Here is a 23,637-nt window from a genome sequence, read left to right as displayed (position 1 = left end):
CTCTCATTATCACATAGGAGTGGGATTTTGCTTAGATTGTAGCCAAAGTCCCGGAGGGTTTGCCTCATCCAAAGTAGTTGCGCGCAACACTGTCCTGCGGCAACATACTCGGCCTCAGCGGTGGATAGGGCAACAGAAGTTTGTTTCTTAGAGCTCCACGACACCAGGGACCTTCTTAAGAATTGGCACGTCCCTGATATACTCTTCCTATCGACCTTACATCCAGCATAGTCGAAGTCGGAATATCCAATCAAGTCAAAGGTAGACCCCTTTGGATACCAGATCCCGAAGCAAGGCATAGCGACTAAATATCTAAGAATTCGCTTCACAACCACTAAGTGACACTCCTTTGGATCGGATTGAAATCTAGCACACATGCATACACTAAGCATAATATCCGGTCTACTAGCACATAAATAAAGTAAAGACCCTATCGTAGACCGGTATGCCTTTTGATCAACGGACTTACCTCCTTTGTTGAGGTCGACATGTCCGTCGGTTCCCATTGGAGTCTTTGCGGGCTTGGCGTCCTTCATCCCAAACCGCTTTAGCAAGTCTTGCGTGTACTTCATTTGTGAGATGAAGGTGCCATCCTTGAGTTGCTTCACTTGGAACCCAAGGAAGTAGTTCAACTCGCCCATCATCGACATCTCGAATTTCTGAGTCATCACCCTGCTAAACTCTTCACAAGACTTTTGGTTAGTAGAACCAAATATTATGTCATCGACATAAATTTGGCACACAAATAAGTCACCGTCACAAGTCTTAGTGAATAAAGTTGGATCGGCTTTCCCAACCTTGAAAGCATTAGCAATTAAAAAGTCTCTAAGGCATTCATACCATGCTCTTGGGGCTTGCTTAAGTCCATAGAGCGCCTTAGAGAGCTTACACACGTGGTCGGGGTACCGTTCATCCTCAAAGCCAGGGGGTTGCTCCACGTACACCTCCTCCTTGATTGGTCCGTTGAGGAAAGCGCTCTTCACATCCATTTGGAACAACCTGAAAGAATGGTGAGCGGCATATGCTAGCAAAATACGAATGGACTCTAGCCTAGCCATAGGAGCAAAAGTCTCCTCAAAGTTCAAACCTGCAACTTGGGCATAACCTTTTGCCACAAGTCAAGCCTTGTTCCTTGTCACCACTCCGTGCTCGTCTTGTTTGTTGCGGAACACCCACTTGGTTCCCACAACATTTTGCTTGGGACGAGGCACCAGTGTCCAAACTTCATTTCTCTTGAAGTTATTGAGCTCTTCCTGCATGGCCAACACCTAGTCCGGATCTAGCAAGGCCTCTTCTACCGTGAAAGGCTCGATAGAAGAGACAAAAGAATAATGCTCACAAAAATTAACTAATCTAGAGCGAGTAGTTACTCCCTTGCTAATGTCACCCAAAATTTGGTCGACGAGATGATTCCTTTGAATCGTCGTTCGAACTTGAGTTGGAGGGGCTTGTGGTGCTTCTTCCTCCATAACTTGATCATCTTGTGCTCCCCCTTGATCACATGCCTCTTCTTGATGAACCTGTTCATCGTCTTGAGTTGGGGGATGCACCATTGTTGAGGAAGAAGGTTGATCTTGCTCCTTTTGTTCCTCTGGCCTCACTTCTCCAATCGCCATGGTGCGTATTACGGCCGTTGGAACTTCTTCTTCATCTACATCATCAAGATCAACAACTTGCTCTCTTGGAGAGCCATTAGTCTCATCAAATACAACGTCGCTAGAGACTTCAACCAAACCCGATGATTTGTTAAAGACCCTATACGCCTTTGTATTTGAGTCATAACCTAACAAAAACCCTTCTACAGCTTTGGGAGCAAATTTTGAATTTCTACCTTTCTTCACCAGAATGTAGCATTTACTCCCAAAAACTCGAAAATACGAAACGTTGGGTTTGTTATCGGTTAGAAGCTTGTATGATGTCTTCTTGAGGAGTCTATGAAGGTAGACCCGGTTTATGGCGTGGCAAGCCGTGTTCACGGCTTCCGACCAAAACCGCTCGAGGGTCTTGAACTCTCCAAGCATCGTCCTTGCCATATCGATGAGCGTCCTGTTCTTCCTCTCTACCACACCATTTTGCTGTGGTGTGTAGGGAGCGGAGAACTCGTGCTTGATTCCTTCCTCCTCAAGGTACTCTTCTACTTGAAGGTTCTTGAACTCCGACCCATTGTTGCTCCTTATCTTCTTCACCTTGAGCTCAAACTCATTTTGAGCTCTCCTTAGGAAGCGCTTGAGGGTCCCTTGGGTTTCTGTTTTATCCTGCAAAAAGAATACCCAAGTGAAGCGGGAAAAGTCATCAACAATAACTAAACCATACTTACTTCCTCCTATGCTTAGATAGGCGACGGGTCCGAAGAGGTCCATATGAAGCAGCTCCAAAGGTCTTGATGTGGTCATCACATTTTTGGTATGATGAGAGCTTCCCACCTGTTTACCTACTTGACAAGCTGCACAAGGTCTATCTTTTTCGAAGGTTACATTTGTTAGACCTATTACATGTTCTCCCTTTAGAAGTTTGTGAAGGTTCTTTATCCCCACATGTGCTAAGCGGCGATGCCACAGCCAGCCCATGCTAGTCTTAGCAATTAAGCATGCATCTAGACCGGCCTCCTCTTTTGCAAAATCAACTAAGTAGAGTTTGCCGTCTAATACACCCTTAAAAGCTAATGAACCATCACTCCTTCTAAAGACAGACACATCTACATTTGTGAATAAGCAATTATATCCCATATTACATAATTGACTAACTGACAAAAGATTATATCCTAGCGACTCTACTAAAAATACATTGGAGATAGAGTGCTCATTTGAGATGGCAATCTTCCCTAAACCTTTAACCTTGCCTTGATTCCCGTCACCGAATATGATTGAGTCTTGGGAATCCTTGTTCTTGATGTAGGAGGTGAACATCTTCTTCTCCCCCGTCATGTGGTTTGTGCATCCGCTGTCGATAATCCAGCTTGATCCCTCGGATGCATAAACCTGCAAGGCAATTTAGGCTTGGGTCTTAGGTACCCAACTCTTGTTGGGTCCTACAAGGTTAGTAACAATGGTCTTAGGGACCAAAATGCAAGTTTTATCTCCCTTGCATTTTGCCCCTAATTTCCTAGCAATCACCTTCTTATCCTTTCTACAAATTGCAAAGGAAGCATTGCAAGCATGATAAATTGTAGAAGCTTCATTAAATTTCCTTGGAACATTAGCAACATTTCTCCTAGGCATGTGATGAATGACATTTCTCCTAGGCATATCTCTACCATGCACATAGGAGGAACTTGAAGCAAACATGGCATTTGAATCATTACAACTCCTATGAACATTTCTAGAATATCTCTTATCACCATAAATGAAAGCATGATTCTTTTGACTACTATTGGTCATAGGAGCCTTCCCTTTCTCCTTGGCGGGAATGGGAGCCTTATGACTTGTTAAGTTCTTGGCTTCCCTCTTGAAGCCAAGCCCATCCTTAATTGAGGGGTGTCTACCAATAGTGTAGGCATCCCTTGCAAATTTTAGTTTGTCAAATTCATTCTTGCTAGTATTAAGTTGGGCATTAAGACTAGCCACTTCATCATTTAACTTTGCAATAGAAACTAGGTGTTCACTACAAGCATCAACATTAAAATCTTTACACCTATTGCAAATTACAACATGATCTACACAAGAGTTAGATCTATTTGCTACTTCTAGTTTAGCATTTAAATCATCATTAACACTTTTTAAACTAGAAATGGTCTCATGGCAAGTAGATAGTTCACAAGAAAGCATTTCATTCCTTTTAACTTCTAAAACAAGAGATTTTTGTGCCTCTACAAATTTATCATGTTCTTCATACAAAAGATCCTCTTGCTTTTCTAACAATCTATTATTATCATTCAAGGCATCGATTAATTCATTAATCTTACCAATCTTGGTTCTTTCTAAGCCCTTGAACAAGCTAGCATAATCTATTTCATCATCGCTAGATTCATCATCACTAGAAGAAGCATAAGTAGTCTTTCGAGTGTTTACCTTTTTCTCCTTTGCCATGAGGCAGGTGTGATGCTCGTTGGGGAAGAGGGACGATTTGTTGAAGGTCGAGGCGGCGTGTCCTTCGTTGTCGGAGTCGGATGACGAACAATTCGAGTCCCACTCCTTGCCAAGATGTGTCTCACCCTTAGCCTTCTTGTAGGCCTTCTTCTTTTCCCTCTTCTTCTCTTGTTCCTGGTCACTATCATTATCAGGACAATTAGCGATAAAATGACCAATCTTACCACATTTGAAGCATGAGCGCTACCCCTTCGTCTTGTTCTTGTTGGGATGCTCCTTGCGACCCCTTAGCGCCGTCTTGAAACGCTTGATGATGAGGGCCATCTCTTTCTCATTGAGCCCTGCCGCCTCAACTTGTGCCACCTTGCTAGGTAGCACTTCCTTGCTCCTTGTTGCTTTGAGAGCAACGGTTTGAGGCTCGTGGATTGGGCCATTCAACGCATCATCAACGTATCTTGCCTCCTTGATCATCATCCACCCGCTTACAAACTTCCCAAGTATTTCCTCGGGCGTCATCTTGGTGTACCTAGGATTCTCACGAATATTGTTTACAAGATGTGGATCAAGGACAGTGAAAGACCTTAGCATTAGGCGGACGACGTCGTGGTCCGTCCATCGTGTGCTTCCATAGCTCCTTATTTTGTTGACGAGGGTCTTGAGCCTGTTGTAAGTTTGAGTTGGCTCCTCTCCCCTGATCATTGCGAACCTTCCTAGTTCGCCTTCCACCAACTCCATCTTGGTGAGCATGGTGACGTCGTTTCTCTCATGCGAGATCTTGAGGGTGTCCCAGATCTGCTTGGCGTTATCCAAGTCGCTCACCTTATGGTATTCATCCCTGCACAGTGATGCTAGAAGAACAGTAGTATCTTGTGCATTTTTGTGAATTTGCTCATTGATAAATATGGGACTATCAGTACTATCAAATTGCATTCCACTCTCTACTATCTCCCATATGCTTGGATGGAGAGAGAACAAGTGACTACGCATTTTGTGACTCCAAAATCCGTAGTCCTCTCCATCAAAGTGAGGAGGTTTACCAAGTGGAATGGAGAGTAAATGAGCATTGGTATTTTGAGGAATACGAGAATAATCGAAAGAAAAATTAGAGTTAACCGTCTTCTTTTTCTCGTGGTCGTTGTCGTCGTTTTCCTTTTGGGAAGAAGAGGACTCGTCGCTGTCGTCGTAGTAGACGATCTTCTTGATGCGCCTCTTCTTCTTCCCTTCCTTCTTCTTTTGACTCGAGCCAGAGTCAGTAGCTTTGTCGTCCCTCGGCTCATTGAAAATGGTCTCCTTCTCCTTATCGTTGACCACCATCCCCTTTCCCTTACGATCCATCTCTTCAGGCGATTAGTCCCTTCGTGAAGAGAACGGCTCTGATACCAATTGAGAGCACCTAGAGGGGGGTGAATAGGTGATCCTGTAGAAACTTCAAACTTAATGCCACAAAACTTGATTAGGAGTTAGCACAATAAAGCCAAGTGGCTAGAGAGGAGTTCTTGCAAGACACGATAACCACAAGAAGATCAACACAGATAGGTATAGTGGTTTATCCCGTGGTTCGGCCAAGTCCAACACTTGCCTACTCCACGTTGTGGCGTCCCAACGAACGAGGGTTGCAATCAACCCCTCTCAAGCGGTCCAAAGACCCACTTGAATACCACGATGTTTTGCTTTGTTTTACTATATCCCGCTTGCGAGGAATCTCCACAACTTGGAGCCTCTCGCCCTTACAATTTTATGTTCACAAAGAAGCACAGAAGTAAGGCTGGGATAAGCAACGCACACAAGACACAAAATCAGAGCACAAACACGCACACAAGTTACAACTCGAGCTCACAACACAACCCAAAGAGTTCTCTACTCAAATGGAGCTCTAGTTGCTATCACAAAGAATCGAATGCGCGGAATTGGAGCCTTGGTGCTTAGGAATGCTTAGAGAATGCTTGGTGTACTCCTCCATGCGCCTAGGGATCCCCTTTATAGCCTCAAGGCAGCTAGGAGCCGTTGAGAGCATTCCAGGAAGGCAATTTTTGCCTTCTGTCGCCTGGCGCACCGGACATTGTCCGGTGCAGATTTCTTTCCTGTTTTGGCGCAGCCGACCGTTGGCTATTTGGAGCCGTTGGCGCACCGGACACTGTCCGGTGCACACCGGACAGTCCGGTGCCCCCTTCAGACCGTTGGCTCGGCCACGCGTCACGCGCGGATTGCGCGGCCGACCGTTGGCGCGCCCAACCGTTGGCTCACCGGACAGTCCGGTGAATTTTAGCCGTACGCCGCCGACGATTTCCCGAGAGCGGCCTTTTCACCAGAGCCAGCCTGACGCACCGGACACTGTCCGGTGCACCACCGGACAGTCCGGTGCACCCAGACCGAGCAGCCTTTTGGCTGTACACAGCCAACTTCTTCATAATTGTTTCTCCTGTTTCTAGCAATTAGACACAATACATTAGTCTTCAAAACAATGTACTAAGTCTAGAAACATACCTTTAATCTTGATTTGTACTTCTTGATTCCTTGGCATAATTTAACACTTAAGCACTTGTGTTGGACACTTAATCACCAAAATACTTAAAAATGGCCCAAGGGCACATTTCCCTTTCAGTAGCTTTTGTGCCAGCCTGCCTTTAATTCTCTTCGCAAACACACACTTACCTTTTTTTAAGCGAGAGTATGGTGGTGCGTATCTGATGACTAACGATGTATGAGGAAATTTTTTCCGACATGTATGGAATGTGCTCTCCAATGATGAGACCATACAAATCGTGGTATATATCGAAGTCTGCATGATACTGATGGTTGCAATGTAGTGGTGAAACAATTAGATTAAAATAACAAAATTTATGTATGGTTAGGATTACAAATTGATTATGAAACATTCTCTCATAACAATATAACATATATTTTATATATAAGTTATCGTAATATACTAGTATTATATATTTCCGTTGCAACAATCGGTCACTCAGCTAGTAATGATATAAATCTGCCAACATTTCAACCATATATGGAGCCAAACCGAGTAGCCGCAACAACGAGCCGACCCGAACATGAGCCGTACGACTAGACCGGGCAACGTGCTTTAAGATTTGTGCAAGTGTACGTGTCGTCAATCCAGGGCTGGCTGCAGATCTCCACTGAGGTTTAACTGTGTCCTGGACTCGGCCTCAATGGCTTGTCCTCGCTCTCGATGCCTCCACCAATCTCATCCTCAACCCGGACGGCGGTCACGGCGCACGCGAGCAGGGTTGCTCACGAATCGCAGGATCGCGGGCAGACGGCGGACCGAAAGAAGAATGTCGCACGTGGCCATGTCTCGGCCGCGCCCCGCTCCTCCGTCACAGCCTCATAGTCACAGGCTCCCAGCCTCCCGCGTCCGGAGTCCGGATCCGGACACGCGCTCGAGGCCACCCGCGCTGTCCCGCCTCCGGCAGCGATGGCGGCCGCCGCGCGCCCCGCGTCCGCCCACCTCCTCCTCCTCGCCCCGCTCCCTTCTCCTCCCCGCCTTTCGCATCTCATCCACACCCGCAGACTCTACGCACTCGCCCCCGCCCGCCGCCCTGCGGCCGCGCGCGCGCGCCGCGAATCCTCTCCTCCCTCCGCGCCCTCCCCTCCTGCCCCGGCTGACTCGCTCGATTGCGTCGGAACTGGCTCGGATGTCGAGTGCTTCGTCGACGCCGGCGCCGAAGACGCCGCTCCCCTCCTTCCCGCGCTCTCCGCAGGCGCGTCAAAGGACGATGGGAAGAGCGAGGGCGACGCGGCGGTTTCGGCTTCCCCTACGGGGAGGGAGCTCTTGGAGTGGGCATCTCTGGTGTCGCCCTTCTTCTTCTGGGGCACGGCTATGGTGGCCATGAAGGGGGTCATACCCCGCACGGGTCCCTTCTTCGTCGCCGCGATACGCCTGCTCCCCGCGGGCGCACTGCTAGTTGCCTTCGCCGCCGCGCGCGGCAGGAAGCAGCCCTCCGGCTGGGAGGCCTGGCTCGCCATCGCTGCGTTCGGACTCATCGACGCGGCCTGCTTCCAGGTGCATAATCATGGCCATGTTGAGTGTTGACAGCTCAAGACGTGAGCTGTGCCTCTGTGCTTCTTGGAATCAAAAGGCGGTGCCTTTTCTTGCTTGCTTTCGCAGGGCTTTCTCGCGGAGGGACTGCAGAAGACATCGGCTGGGCTCGGGAGCGTAAGGCGAAATCCAAACTCCGGCCCTGTTCTTTATCTCATCAGGCAAGGCAAGTATTTGCCTTGCCATCTTGGCCTGGTGAACTGGTAGCACTTACGGAGCTCGATTCTCCATTCCAGGTCATCATTGACTCGCAGCCATTGACGGTTGCTATCCTTGCATCACTGCTCTTTGGAGAGTCGATTGGCGCGATAGGAGTTGGAGGACTCGTGTTGGGCGTCGTGGGGCTCTTGCTTCTGGAGGTTTGCCTTCTGTTGATGCGAGTTCAAACTTAACATATGCATCAGACACGTTAGAAATCCTGAGACATGAATATTGATTATAGTGACAAAAGATGCATCGTTCAAATTCTATTTTATCCATGTTCAAGTGCGTATTTGCAACATTTGAAGGCAAACATTCATGCATATATACGCTCTTTATTATGCAATATTTTGGACCACACCTTAAATGATTTGGTGTTTAAAACAACTGTCTTATGCAAACGTTCTATATTCTTCTCGACTGTTTCCATGTCAGGTGTATATTTACATCAGATATCATCTGTAAGATGTTCAAAAATGGTTTATGATCATTTTGAACTTTATGAAATTGAGATCATGAATGCCAAGTAAAGCCTCTATTTACAAATAATTTGCTTCTATTTATGGATTATGCCTCCGGCACTAGGTGTGCCCTTTTTATGGATTATGACTTGCCCTATAGCTGAACTTTTGTCTCCCCTTTCATTTTTTTTTTTAAAAAAATCACTAGGTTCCAGCACTGTCAGTTGAAGGAAATGACACAACAATCTGGGGAAGCGGGGAATCGTTGATGTTCCTCTCAGCTCAAAGCATGGCAGTCGGAACTATCATGGTCCGCTGGGTGTCAAAGTACTCTGATCCAATTATGGCAACAGGATGGGTATATTATCCATAGATGAATAATCATCCATGTTATGTCTTAGTTTGTGTCACATGCACCAAAGCTCTGTTTTGCTATCGGTTATATTGTTTCAACTTAGCCTTTCTGTGATCTATTTTGGCTAATGATTTTGCATGTTTCCTAGAATTTTAATTTAGTTAGTTCATTCTGCAGAACGCGATGTATATATCATTTCTTGTTATTATAATTGCAAAGATTATTGCATACTCATGTAGCTCCCATAATATTACCCATGTAGTTGAAGGCAGATGCATAAATTTCAAAACAGAATTGCATTTGTTATTTTGTTGATATTCCTAAAGGTACCTAGGCCTTCCAACTTGTTTAAGATTCCATCGGAATGAAGATGTTACATTTAATCCATGTTGTTGAAATTTCCACCCTTTTATGGGATGGTCCTTGCAATTAGTACCAAATCTGGCATTACATCATTATTATTATAATACTAATATCAACATTATGACAGCACATGATTATTGGTGGGCTTCCTTTGCTAGTGATATCTGTTCTTAATCATGATCCTGCTCTGAGTGGCCATATTCAAGATCTTACATGGAGCGACATATTAGCACTTGGTTATACATCTATATTTGGCAGTGCTGTCAGCTACGGTGTATACTTTTACAATGCTACTAGGGGTATGATTGTTTCATTTCCAATGCTATATTTCCATGATTCACTCTGAAAGGTATCCCACATAACTAGTTCTTTGTCATTTTTTCAGGTAGCTTAACCACACTTAGTTCTCTCACTTTCTTGACCCCCATGTTTGCATCCGTTTTCGGGTAAGATTCTTCTGAGGATGTTGTGTTACTGCTACCTGATTTCAGTATTCACACAATGTTATCTTGACTCCTTGCCACCTCTTTGCTGTTCAGGTACCTGTACCTGGGTGAGACCTTCTCAACAGTACAGATTGGTGGTGCGCTTCTCACACTGGTTGCCATCTACATGGTTAACTACAAAAGCATTATAGGTGAGAAATAAGAGGCTATCACCTACTTGTGCGACGTTTATCACATAAGGGTGGTTGGGTGCTGCATGCGGCACCTATTGCCACTTGTTGGGTTCAGGAATCTGAAGATTAAGTACAGTCATGAAGACTCGGGCAAATTATCAGATTGGAGAGAGATGTGCTCTTTTTCAGGTCTAGACTGTAAATGCAGTATAAAGTGGCACAAAACCAAATAGGTTTCATCAGCTCCTTCGACAATCCTATTAGATTGCCTGGTTATGTCTACTTCTAGGTTACCCAGCAACCTGTATCTCTGTTATGCGTAGCTGAGAGAATTATAATTTATAGGATGTTTCCGAATTGTAGTTGCTACGTATTATTATCTAGGGAGGTAGGGGATGCCCCCCCCCCCCCCCCCCCCAAACAACCCGTGTTGCAATGGTCAGAAACATGGAATCAGTTTCAAGGAAGAAGGAAGGCTCGTTTGTCTATGAATCTGCTCCGTTTTTTAAATAATTACTAGATTTTTTGCACAACATGTGCATTGTACCAGGTAGACTGGAGAATTTCTTAAAAAGCGGTATCACACAATATTCAAGTGATACTAGCGAGTGGCATGACTACTGAAGTGAAATGAGAAATTTGTGATTACATAAATAAGTATGACAAATCAATCCAATCTTGTTAGTATGTATTGGGTCATCAATATCTGCAATTTAGAATGTTCAATGCAAAACAAATTGAAATTCTCCATTGTTTAATGCACTAATATTTGCAATTGCTTCCTTGGAGCATCACCATTTCTTTCCATCAGTTTGTTGTCATCTTCTAAGCTCTAGGTCAGAGTTTGCATTTGTATAGACTCGACAGAGGCCCCTGCATTAACTTGACTTGAGAAGAGTTGAACATCTCAAGAAGCATTTTTTTGTTTGGTCTTAAATATGTGAAATATATCCCACGTAACAAGTTATTTTCATTTTTCATGATTCAAGGTATCCACCATTACTAGCAGTGTTTCAAAGGCATCACCTAGTCGTCCATGCGTGCCCAGCACTATGCCTAGTCACCTTTTAAACACAGGTTACTAGTTCTTTGTCAGTTTTTTAGGTATCTTAACCACACTTCTCTCACTTTATTGACCTCAGTGTTTGCATCCATTTTCATGTAAGATCCTTCGGAGCATGTTGTGCTACTAGAATTTCAGTTTTTTAGTTTTCATACAATCTTGATTGTCCTTGCCACCTTGATTATGTTCAGGTACTTAGGGCAATATGAGCTACTGAATGTTTTATAGAACTGGTGGCGGATTACAGGACTGGAGGATTAGTCTAGACCAGAAGTCTAGTACAGGCAAAAGGGATTCTACTGAGTTGGTTAGGTGGTCTGAGTAATACTTCTCAGGTCTTGAATTTGAATTTCAGTGGAAGTGAATTTCAGTCTAAGGTTAAAAAAAGGTCACTCGTTGGTTCCTTTAGTTGTGTACACACGAGATAGACTGATCTATGTGGTTGAATTCTTGTGTAGGGGTTGAAAGGGTTCAAAGCACGAGTAAATATATAGCCTATAGGAGGTGAACCCTCATACTGTATGGGGTTAGCTTTCGTGACCTTTTTCGGTCAAGGCTTCCTAATACAGTGTGAGCGGTCTTTCTTTGCCGGCTAATAAGTCTCTCACCAGCTGCCCCGTACTAGGTACGAGAAAACACAAATCAAAGAAGGATTCCATCTATTTAATTAATTTTACTTGTTACCAAGGATTGTTGGAGATATAGCGACTTCATTCCCTCTAAACCTAACATACAAATAGGTCGGAGCAAAACATTGAAAAGTCAACTTGCACAACAAAATAAGCAAAGAAGACATATATTTTATTTACCGAAGTTCCAATGCACCTCCATAATTTATGGGGATGTTTGGTTTGATAAATCATTCCATCCAATATGAGATAATGTATCATGAGTCAATTCCTCAAATTTGGTGAGATGACTTTATTCCTCATGTTAGTACTAACTAACTATGAGGAATGAGGTGATAATGGATCTACCCTTTTCATTCTACAAACCAAACAAAAAAATGAGGAGTGAGAAGATGATGAACTAGCTCATTACTCAAACCAAACACCCTATATATGTCTCTATTTAGAGTTAAGAGATATTGTATAGGATGAGGAGGTGTAATCGATAGATGTTCTGGTTTTGAGATAGAATATAATCTAATTTAAATCTATATTGTATTTTTCTAGGACTTTTAGAATCGACGACTTCTATTTATATTTATGTCACCGTGAGAGATTGATCCTCATCCAACACATTAACAGGCAACGCAAGTAGACCCGAGTTTGGGTTATCAGTGATTCTATCAAACGCCTTTGTACTTTTACATGGTAATCAGAGTTATGATGAGTTCATCGTCATCTACCTCTACAAATACTCTAGGCCTACTTGTCATCGAGTAGCTAACAAAGTCCAACCATGCGCACCATGCGCATGTTAGGGCTGCTATCCATGACGCAAAGCTGCTCGTCTTCATAACCGGTGACACCAAGGCATCGCCGGTCAAAATCTCCTAGGACGATGATAGAAAAAATATTGAGGTAGACAATTTGAAGTATGAACAATAGAAAGTAAGAGATCAATAAGTCCTGAGCTAGCTTCTCTCGTTGCTATCAAAAGACAAGCTGATTCAAGTTTCTTCGGTCAAAATCATAGCTAAAGCCTAGATAAAGATCAAAGGTGCCTTTGCTTCACAAACATGAGCACAAACCGTCTCTGTAAATACTAGAAACGGAAATCTATTTGTTTCTGAATACTTTGGAACGATAAAATCTCTGATGAGATGACATAGTTGGTCGACCTCTAGAAGATAAAGATTTGGTGGGGGTATATTCTCACATGCCTCGATAAGGACTACCTCGCACTAGTCTCTGTTGTCTGTGCTAGGAAGGAGCTGGTCATAGTCACCAAGTTATTCGGTTAGCTTTTGAATTTTGAGACCCATGCCATCCTCGTCTCTTATAGCAAATCTGTTGACATCATGAGCTGAGGACGTGGTGCTACTCGAGGTGAGATGGGATCCACAAACACCTAGGTGGACATGTTGGTTTTGGGCCCGGTGATAACATGGGCATGGCCCTAACAACTCTAACAAGAACCATGGTAAATCAAAGGAGCAACTCATCTATCAAGTTTGCTTCAAGAAAACCCACAGAACTGTTAAGTGCTAGAACATGTTTGATAAAAATTTTGTCCTAGATAAACTTGTTGCCTCTGCCACAAATTCTTATCAGACTGATCTAAGTTGGTACATAAATTCTATCTCCACCGATCACATCATTAGGGAGCTAGAAACGCTCGCTCCCAGAAACAAGTATCAAGCAGAAGATCAAATCCACACTATCAGTGGATTAGGTATGGATATCAGTTATATTAGTCATACTTCATTAACAACTCCTAGTCGTAGTTTTATACTAAAAATATGTTTTATACATTTCCAAATCCAAGAAAAATCTTGTCTCTATTCATCTAGTTCCATCTGATAATTCAATTTTTATTGAACTATGTCATAATTTATTTCTTATTAAGGATAAAAAAGCTGAAACAACTATACTTAGAGGGAGATGCATAAGAGGGCTATATATGTTTTCAATCTCAATAAAAAAGAAAGTTTGTAGTGCTAGGCTATCATCAATAAACATGTGGCGTAGTGAAACGGAAATGGGCTTAAAACAATTTATATATTAATTTTGGTGCTTGATGACCATCACAACCCTACGGACCAACTAGCTTGCAAAGTCTTTGAATCACAAGTTTATAAGATCAAATTCGGAGTTTCTAAGTCAGAATCGGCTCAAATCCAACTAAAAAGGGGTAAAACTTGAAATAGATGAACTAGTAATAGTTCTACACTTTGGATAAGTTCTAAATACTCCTAGGAACCAAATTGATTCATCTAAAGAGGTTGGATGGCTCAGTTTCAACAAATTGCTCATTTGGAGCCAATTTGAGCTAAAGAAGATATATGAGAGTGGATGGAAATTAAACAACTATGTTTCATGACTTAAACTAGTTGGAAAGCCATTAGATATGTTTGTCTAAGTTATAGGAACACTCTCAGGTACAACCAAAATCGTTTGAAAATGATATGCTCAAGTTTGCCAAACATGGTCTATATAGAGGCGCAAACGACCGGTCCGGCAGTGCACCAGACTGGTTGCTCAGAGTGGTCTAGAACTAGTCTAGGGTGAATGGAGCACCAGACTAGTCCGGTGGGTCGTCGAACCACTTTTCTAGATAGGTTGTTTTTGGCTGTTCGAAGGCTGGCGCAAGGACTCGGTCCGGTGGTGCACCAGACCGTATAACAAGTTTAACAGTTGACTTTCCTCCAATAGCTTTACTGGCGTGGCGGCGGTTTAGTGCACATGGACCCAGTCCAGCACCCTTTACATGTCTACTCCTCGTCAGAATGGCTCCGTGCCAAGTCGAACTGACAAGGGTCTGGTGTGTCACGGGACCATCATTGTGTAAGGTCCGGTGCGACATAGAACTGTGCAGTTCTTCCTACTCTCCAATGGATATGTGGGGTGGTTGGAGCTATAAATACACCCCAACCAGCCCATTCAAGACACAAGAGCTACACTAAACTCACATTCATTACTTGCAACAACTCCAAGCACCCCAACTCCTCCCAAGCACTAATTCCATCAAGACCGAGCTAGAGAATTTGTAGTGCCTTGCGGAGCGACTCATCCAAGAGTGTTGGATTTGGTTCTTGTGCTCTTGAGCTTTCTTCCTTTCTTCTATTCTCATTCTCAAGTTGTAACAAGCTAGCAAGAGACTCCGATCCTTTGTGTGGAGGTCCTTGCGGGACTTGGTGTCCTTTGAAAAAGAGAAGAAAACTCGATCAGCCTCGATGATCGTTTGAGAGAGAGAGAAAGGGTTAAAAGTGACCTGCCCTTAGTGGACTATTCAGCGGGGGCGTAGGTTATTCGAAACCAAACCCTGGGAAACAAATTGCCTGTGTTCTTTGTGTTTGTTCTTAAGTTGTGATTTGCTTCTTCCTCTCCCCTCTCTTGTTCACTTGCTTGTGCTTGATTCTATATCAAATTGAGTTTCTCCCAAATAATTCCACATTCATTTGAGCAACTCTAAGCAAGAAGAACACCTCCCTTACTTCGATTGTTCTCATTTCTAGTGGCAAGTTAGTGTGATGAATCCTCCCCGCAAAAAATAAATTAAAGTGCACCCTCCCAAAAAAATAAAATCAAAGTGGATATATGGCCCACATACCAGATACTGCACATTATCTTAGCTAAAAGGCCGAGAAAGGTAGGAGTTAAAAAGGAGACCTATCCGTTTTTATAGATTGTTTGGTCGTTCGTGAACCTTTACTTAGCGAGGTGGTACTATTCAGGATCGCTGTGCTCTGTGTGGCTTCATGTTATGTTGGACTTAAGGGGTGTTTGGTTTTTAGGGACTAATTTTTAGTCCCTCCATTCAATTCTATTTTGGGAACGTATCCTGTGCTCATGGAGCTCTTGTGCTCATATGAGCACTTTAAATATGATGCCTTCATTTCTCATCCAAGTGTGAATAGACATTTCCTAGTTTCTTCTGTGTGTCACCCTTGACCACCCTTGTTGCACCGCGTCGCTTGTCTCTTCTATGTGCCACTGTTGCCCTCACCCCCTAGATGAGAAATGAATGCACCAGATTTAAAGTGCTCATATGAGCACAAGAGCTCCATGAGCACAGGATACGTTCTCTTCTATTTTAGTCCCTAGATAATAAATATGGAAACTAAAACTCTATTTTAGTTTCCGTATTTGACAATTTAATGAGTAAAATATAATAATGAGGGACTAAAATTTAGTCCCTATAAACCAAACACCTCTTAGTTGTTTTCTTACGATCCATCTATTTGTTAGACGAGACTTGACGAAGAAAACTAGATCTACTATACGTGTTTCGGTGGTGTTGGGCACCAAAAAGAGCCAGCGGACGGTCCGGCCCTGGGGCCGGACGGTCCACGGTTCGGACAGTCCGCGCCTGTGGGCCGGACGGTCTGCGCGCACGCAGAACAGATTAGGGTTCCGAGTTTCTTGCCATGTTTGTTAACAAAATTCACGGGATTAGCTCGGGGAGTTTGTTTGTAACGGGTCTAGCCCCCTCCTCTATAAATACAGAGGTATACGACCGATTTGTAATCATCAATCGAACCCTCAATCAATACAATTTACATTTATTCTTAGGAGTAGTTCTAGTCTAGTTCTAGGTTAGTCTTCCAATACCCAAATTCTTCGCTTCTCTTCGACTCTACGTTGATTAGAGGAGTCTAGGTCGGTCTGCCTGAGCCTAGACAACTCCTAGGATCTCTACTCCCCGACGGGGTCCCTCCCAGGAGCGAGATCCAGGCGTTGCCGGCGATCTTCCGCCGCCCCTGCGCACGCGCGGACCATTCGGCCCCAGAGCGCGGACCGTCCGGCCATCAGGCAGGAAACCCTAGCCTCGTGCCAGGCCGCGGACCGTCCGCCCCTGCGCAGAGAGCACCGCCGCTGATTTGTGTTGAGTGATTGGTGCCCCAAAAAGGTGTCAACATACTTTTTGGCGACTCCACTGGGGACAACACATATAGACCTATCAAATCGGCCCCCAATGGCCGGTTCAAAGGATAGCTCTGAAGTTTCCACCAGCAATATCATCACGCCGACATGGGAAACTTTGCCGGCTGAAGAACAGCTCCTGTTCGAGGAGCGCCAGGAGTAGCTGATCCAAGAAGCAAAGGCGAAGTTCCTGGCCGACTTCAAGGTGGACAGGAACAACAAAGTCGTTCGGCAACGAGCGATAGATCTGGCTTCGCTCCGAACTACTACGATTACCCCCAATGTAAGTAGCACCAACGAACTCTAATCTCTTAAAGCTTACATAGACGAATAGCGAGAGCAGTTACAACGTATCATAGGGGATATACAAAATGATCATAAAAGGCTAGTGCGTGCACTTGATAAGTCTACTATGGCAAATCTTCCTTCGCACGAGGTTGAATTAAGGGAATACACACATAATTCATCGGCTACAGGTTGTCACGACCAGTCACAACCCCTTTATGGGATGCCGATAGACATGTACCTTGGACAACGACAGCTTCCCACGCACATCAGCGATAAATTTGCCGATCTGCGCATGTCCGGATCGTCCGCACGTGAACGCGGACCATCCGGGCCAGCGGCGGCCGATCCCATTTTTAGAAGCAAATTACCGAGACCTGCACCCAAGCTGCCACATGCCATGTAAACCGTAGATAACCCATTCGGATCGTCTGTGTATGGCACTAGACAGTCCGAATATAATGTCAGACGGTCCGGCCACATGGCCGGACAGTCCGCGCACGGAGCCGTACGGTCCGCGTATTTAACCGGACGATCCGGCATAGAGTTTTTTGAGGAGGATGGATATCCAACTCCGTATCCGTCCCAGCTAGGCTCCCCATCTTACCATACGATACACCGACACCATAATATAATCTACCAAAACCGTGAGAGTGAGTACTTTCCGGCCCCCAGAAGGCCAGAAAGGAATGGCCAGTCCTATGAGCCTCATAGGGCATGTATTAACACGTCGCAAAACTCAAACCAATGGGGAAGAAAACAACATACCAACATCCAAACAAACTCACCCATATTGGACCAAAGAGTCGGTGATCTCCCACTGGCTGCCACCGATATAGTAAGAGAGGAAACGGCTGGGGCGTTCCGCGATAAGCTTGGAGTTAGTATAGTCCCCGTGAGGCAGTCATATCGGAGACTTTATGATAGCCAGTTTGACCGTCTCCCATACCCATAGGGGACCAGAATACCCGAATTCGCAAAGTTTTTGGGTGACCAAGGAAAAAACACGCGCGAACACATAGACCAGTTCTTAGCACAATTAGGAGAATTGACCGACACAGAAGCATTTCGCGTGCGTTTATTTTTACTGTCTTTAATAGGAACCGCGTTCGCATGGTACGCTACATTACCTCCTAATTCTATCTTGTCATGGGGGGATTTAGAACAAAAATTCCATGATCACTTTTTCTCCGGTGACTATGAGTTAGATTTAGTGGATTTAGTGGCCTTGCAACAAGAAAAGGATGAATCGGTTAGTGATTACATCCGGAGATTCCGGGATACGAGAAACCGATGCTTTCAAATTTATTTAACAGATAAATAACTGGCGGGAATAGCCTTTGATGGATTGCGCTATTATTTAAAAGAAAAATTAGAAGGCATCCAATTCTTTACGCTAGCACAATTACATCAGAGAGCTTTGGCTTGTGAAAGCCGAAGCAAAGAACTAGTCAAAACAGTTCATCATAATGTCCATATAGTAGAACACAATCAAAGTAGTTCGGACGATGAACCAAAGGAAGTTTACACTACCGAAATAGTTTGGCCCGAACAGGCCAAATCTTCGGCTTGCTCCTCCTTGCAGTCAGTTCAAAAGAAACGGCAGGAGGAGATTAAGTTTATATTTAATATTGGCAAATGTGATAAGATATTCGATGAATTACTAAAAAATGGTAACATTAAGATTGATTATATCGTTCCACCCGCCGACGAACTAAAGCGTCGCGCATATTGCAAGTGACACAACTCACTTTCCCATGCCACTAATGATTGTAATGTGTTCCGACGACAAATCCAATCGGCCATTAACGAGGGACGATTAAAATTTCAGGAGGACATGGAGCCCTTCCCAATGAATATCATCGACTTCAAGGGCAAAAGGGTCCTAATTCGGCCCAGCACAGCCGATAAGGGCAAAGACAAAGAAGTCATCATCGACAACTCACGGGAGGCCGATGGAAACAACAAAATCTCTTGCAGGAAAGTGGTGGCCGAGAAGACTCTTGATGGAGGAGAGACATTGAAAGTTGAAAGGGAATTAGGTTTACACCTAGTCCCTAATTAATTTTGGTGGTTGAATTGCCCAACACAAATAATTGGACTAACTAGTTTGCTCTAGTGTATAAGTTATACAGATGTAAAAGGTTCACACTTAGCCAATAAAAAGATCAAGTATTGGAATCAACAAAGGAGCAAAGGGGCAACCGAAGGCACCTCTGGTCTGGAGGCACCGGACTGTCCGGTGCACCAGAGGACTCCAGCTCGAACTCGCCACCTTCGGGAATTTCCAGAGGCTCTCGCGCTAAAATTCACCGGACTGTCCGGTGTACACCGGACAGTGTCCGGTGCTCCAAGGAAGAGCGGCCTCCGGAACTCGCCAGCCTCGGGAAAACGTAGCGGCTGCTCCGCTATAATTCACCGGACATGTCCGGTGTACACCGGACTGTCCGGTGAACCAGTAGAGCAACGGCTACTTCGCGCCAACGGTCGCCTGCAACAGCAATAAATGCGCGCCAGAGTGCGCAGGCGTCAGGCACGCCCATGCTGGCGCACCGGACAGTGAACAGTTCATGTCCGGTGCGCCACCGGACATCAAGGCGGGCCCAGAAGTCAGAACTCCAACGGTCGGAATCCAACGACATTGGTGACATGGCTGGGGCACCGGACATGTCCGGTGTGCACCGGACTGTCCGGTGCGCCATCGAACAGACAGCCTCCACCAACGGTCAAGTTTGGTGGTTGAGGCTATAAATACCCCAACCACCCCACCATTCATTGCATCCAAGTTTTCCAGCTTCCAACCACTATACAAGAGCTAGCATTCATTGCAAAGCACACCAAAAGAGATCAAATCCTCTCCCAACTCCACACAAAGCCTTAGTGACTAGAGAGAGTGATTTGTAGTGTTCATTTGAGCTCTTGCGCTTGGATCGCTTCTTTTTCTTTGGCATTCTTTCTTGTGATCAAACACTCGCTTGTAATTGAGGCAAGAGACACCAATCGTGTGGTGGTCCTTGCGGGAAGTTTGATTCCCAAGTGATTTGAGAAAGAGAAGCTCACTCGGTCCGTGGGACCATTTGAGATGAGAGGGAAGGGTTGAAAGAGACCCGGCCTTTGTGGCCTCCTCAACGGGGAGTAGGTTTGAGAGAACCGAACCTCGGTAAAACAAATCCGCGTGTCTCACTTCATTATTCGCTTGCGATTTGTTTTGCACCCGCGGACTCTATCATATTTCTAACGCTAACCCGGCTTGTAGTTGTGTTCATTTTTGAGAATTTCAGTTTCGCCCTATTCACCCCCCTCTAGGCGACTTTCAATTGGTATCAGAGCCCGGTGCTTCATTAGAGCCTAACCGCTCGAAGTGATGTCGGGAGATCACACCAAGAGGGAGATGGAGACCGGCGACAAGCCCACTACAAGCCAAGGGAGCACTTCATCGAAAGAGTCTCGCACCAAGAGGAAGGAGAAGAAGAAGGACTCCTCCAAACAGAAGGAGAAAAGATCTTCCTCTTCTCACCACAAAGAGAATAAGGAAAAATCTTCCTCTCACAAGTCGCATCGGAAAGGCGACAAGCACAAGAGGATGAGGAAAGTGGTCTACTACGAGACCGACACTTCATCAACATCGACCTCCGACTCCGATGCGCCGTCCGTAACTTCTAAGCGCCAAGAGCACAAGAAGTTTAGTAAGATCCCCCTACACTATCCTCGTACATCTAGATCTACTCCATTACTTTCCGTTCCATTAGGCAAACCGCCAACCTTTGATGGCGAAGACTATGCTAGGTGGAGTGATTTAATGAAATTTCATCTAACCTCACTCCACAAAAGTATATGGAATGTTGTTGAGTTTGGAGCACAGGTACCATCCGTAGGGGATGAAGACTATGATACGGACGAAGTGGCCCAAATCGAGCACTTCAACTCCCAAGCCACAACCATACTCCTTGCCTCTCTAAGCAAGGAGGAATACAACAAGGTGCAAGGGTTGAAGAATGCAAAGGAGATTTGGGACCTTCTCAAGACCGCGCACGAGGGTGATGAACTCACCAAGATCACCAAGCGGGAAACGATCGAGGGGGAGCTCGGTCGTTTTCGTCTTCGCCAAGGGGAGGAGCCACAAGATATGTACAACCGGCTCAAAACCTTGGTGAACCATGTGCGCAACCTCGGGAGCAAGAAGTGGGATGACCACGAGGTGGTTAAGGTTATTCTAAGATCTCTCATTGTCCTTAACCCCACTCAAGTTCAATTAATTCGTGGTAATCCTAGATACACACTAATGACCCCCGAGGAAGTTATCGGGAATTTTGTGAGCTTTGAATGTATGATCAAGGGCTCAAAGAAGATCAACGAGCTTGACGAACCCTCCACGTCCGAAGCACAACCGGTGGCATTTAAGGCAACGGAGGAGAAGGAGGAGGAGTCTACACCGAGTAGACAACCAATTGACGCCTCCAAGTTCGACAATGAGTAAATGGCTTTAATCATCAAAAGCTTTCACCAAATCCTCAAGCAACGGAGGGGGAAGGACTACAAACCCCGCTCCAAGAAAGTGTGCTACAAATGTGGTAAGCCCGGTCATTTTATTGCAAAATGTCCTATATCTAGTGACAGTGACAGGGGCGACGACAAGAAGGGAAAGAGGAGAGAAAAGAAGAAGTACTACAAGAAGAAGGGCGGCGATGCCCATGTTTGCCGGGAGTGGGACTCCGACGAGAGCTCCACCGACTCCTCCTCCGACGAGGACGCCGCCAACATCGCCGTCACCAAGGGACTCCTCTTCCCAAACGTCGGCCACAAGTGCCTCATGGCAAAGGACGGCAAAAGGAAGAAGGTAAAATCAAGATCCTCCACTAAATATGAAACCTCTAGTGATGAGGATGATGCTAGCAATGAGGAGGATAACTTGCGCGTTCTTTTTGCCAACCTTAACATGGAACAAAAGGAAAAACTAAATGAGCTAATCAGTGCCATCCATGAAAAGGATGACCTCTTGGACTCCCAAGAGGACTTCCTAATCAAGGAAAATAAAAAGCATGTTAAGGTTAAAAATGCTTATGCTCTGGAGGTAGAAAAATGTGAGAAATTATCTAGTGAGCTAAGTACTTGCCATGATACTATTACCAACCTTAGAAATGAAAATGCTAGTTTAAATGCTAAGGTTGACTCACATGTTTGTAATGTTTCAATTCCCAATCTTAGAAATGATAATGATGATTTGCTTGCTAAGATTGAAGAATTAAACATTTCTCTTGCTAGCCTTAGAGTAGAAAATGAAAATTTAATTGCTAAGGCTAAAGAACTAGATGTTTGCAATGTTACAATTTCCGATCTTAGAGATAATAATGATATCTTGCGTGCTAAGATCGTTGAACTTAATTCATGCAAACCCTCTACTTCTAGTGTTGAGCATGTTTCCATTTGTACTAGATGTAGAGATGTTGATATTAATGCTATTCATGATCACATGACTTTGATTAAACAACAAAATGATCATATAGCAATATTAGATGCAAAAATTGCCGAGCATAACTTAGAAAATGAAAAGTTTAAATTTGCTAGAAGTATGCTCTATAATGGGAGACACTATGGCATTAAGGATGGCATTGGCTACCAAAGGGGAGACAATGTCAAACTTAGTGCCCCTCCTAAAAGATTGTCAAATTTTGTTAAGGGCAAGGCTCCCATGCCTCAGGATAACGAGGGTTACATTTTATACCCTGCCGGTTATCCTGAGAGCAAAATTAGGAAAATTCACTCTAGGAAGTCTCACTCTGGCCCTAACCATGCTTTTATGTATAAGGGTGAGACATCTAGCTCTAGGCAACCAACCCGTGCTAAGTTGCCTAAGAAGAAAACTCCTAGTGCATCAAATAAGCATGACATTTCTTTTAAAACTTTTGATGCATCATATGTTTTAACTAACAAATCCGGCAAGGTAGTTGCCAAGTTTGTTGGGGGCAAACACAAGGGCTCCAAGACTTGTGTTTGGGTACCCAAAGTTCTTGTTTCTAATGCCAAAGGACCCAAAACCGTTTGGGTACCTAAAGTCAAGAACTAAAATTGTTTTGTAGGTTTATGCATCTGGGGGCTCAAGTTGGATACTCGACAGCGGGTGCACAAACCATATGACAGGGGAGAAAAAGATGTTCTCCTCATATGAGAAAAGCCAAGATCCCCAACGAGCTATCACATTCGGGGATGGAAATCAAGGTTTGGTCAAAGGATTGGGTAAAATTGCTATATCACCTGACCATACTATTTCCAATGTTTTTCTTGTAGATTCTTTAGATTACAATTTGCTTTCCGTTTCGCAATTATGTCAAATGGGCTACAACTGTCTATTTACTGATATAGGTGTCACTGTCTTTAGAAGAAGTGATGATTCAATAGCTTTTAAGGGAGTGTTAGAGGGTCAGCTATACTTGGTGGATTTTGATAGAGCTGAACTCGACACTTGCTTAATAGCTAAGACTAACTTGGGTTGGCTCTGGCACCGCCGACTAGCCCATGTTGGAATGAAGAATCTTCATAAGCTTCTAAAGGGAGAACACATTCTAAGACTAACAAATGTTTATTTTGAGAAAGACAGGATTTGTAGTGCATGCCAAGCCGGGAAGCAAGTTGGCACTCATCATCCACACAAGAACATCATGACAAGTGACAGGCCACTG

The 23,637-nt window shown here is 44.6% G+C and overlaps 1 protein-coding gene across 1 annotated transcript; it reads left to right on the top strand.

The window, feature by feature from the left end:
* The first annotated feature begins 7,194 nt into the window (after positions 1-7,194).
* LOC103643415 (WAT1-related protein, chloroplastic-like) lies at positions 7,195-10,768 on the top strand. The gene is made up of 7 exons (XM_008666593.3): positions 7,195-8,046; positions 8,152-8,199; positions 8,319-8,441; positions 8,953-9,102; positions 9,590-9,761; positions 9,848-9,908; positions 10,002-10,768. Exons 1-7 carry the CDS (start codon positions 7,459-7,461, stop codon positions 10,108-10,110), a joined length of 1,251 nt encoding a protein of 416 aa, XP_008664815.1. The 5' UTR covers positions 7,195-7,458; the 3' UTR covers positions 10,111-10,768.
* The last annotated feature ends 12,869 nt before the right edge of the window (positions 10,769-23,637 follow it).

Source organism: Zea mays, chromosome 1 (genome assembly GCF_902167145.1).
Source record: "Zea mays cultivar B73 chromosome 1, Zm-B73-REFERENCE-NAM-5.0, whole genome shotgun sequence".
Taxonomy (NCBI): Eukaryota; Viridiplantae; Streptophyta; class Magnoliopsida; order Poales; family Poaceae; genus Zea; species Zea mays.
The sequence above is the reverse complement of the archived record's forward strand: the minus strand, read 5'-3'. Positions and strand labels throughout refer to the sequence as shown.

Excerpts from the sequence above, each read along its gene's own strand:
- LOC103643415 (XM_008666593.3), top strand. The coding sequence starts at position 7,459 with ATGGCGGCCGCCGCGCGCCCCGCGTCCGCCCACCTCCTCCTCCTCGCC. Across the intron at positions 8,200-8,318 it reads CATCGGCTGGGCTCGGGAGC|GTCATCATTGACTCGCAGCC; the intron begins GTAAGGCGAAAT and ends TCTCCATTCCAG. Across the intron at positions 9,103-9,589 it reads CAATTATGGCAACAGGATGG|CACATGATTATTGGTGGGCT; the intron begins GTATATTATCCA and ends ACATTATGACAG.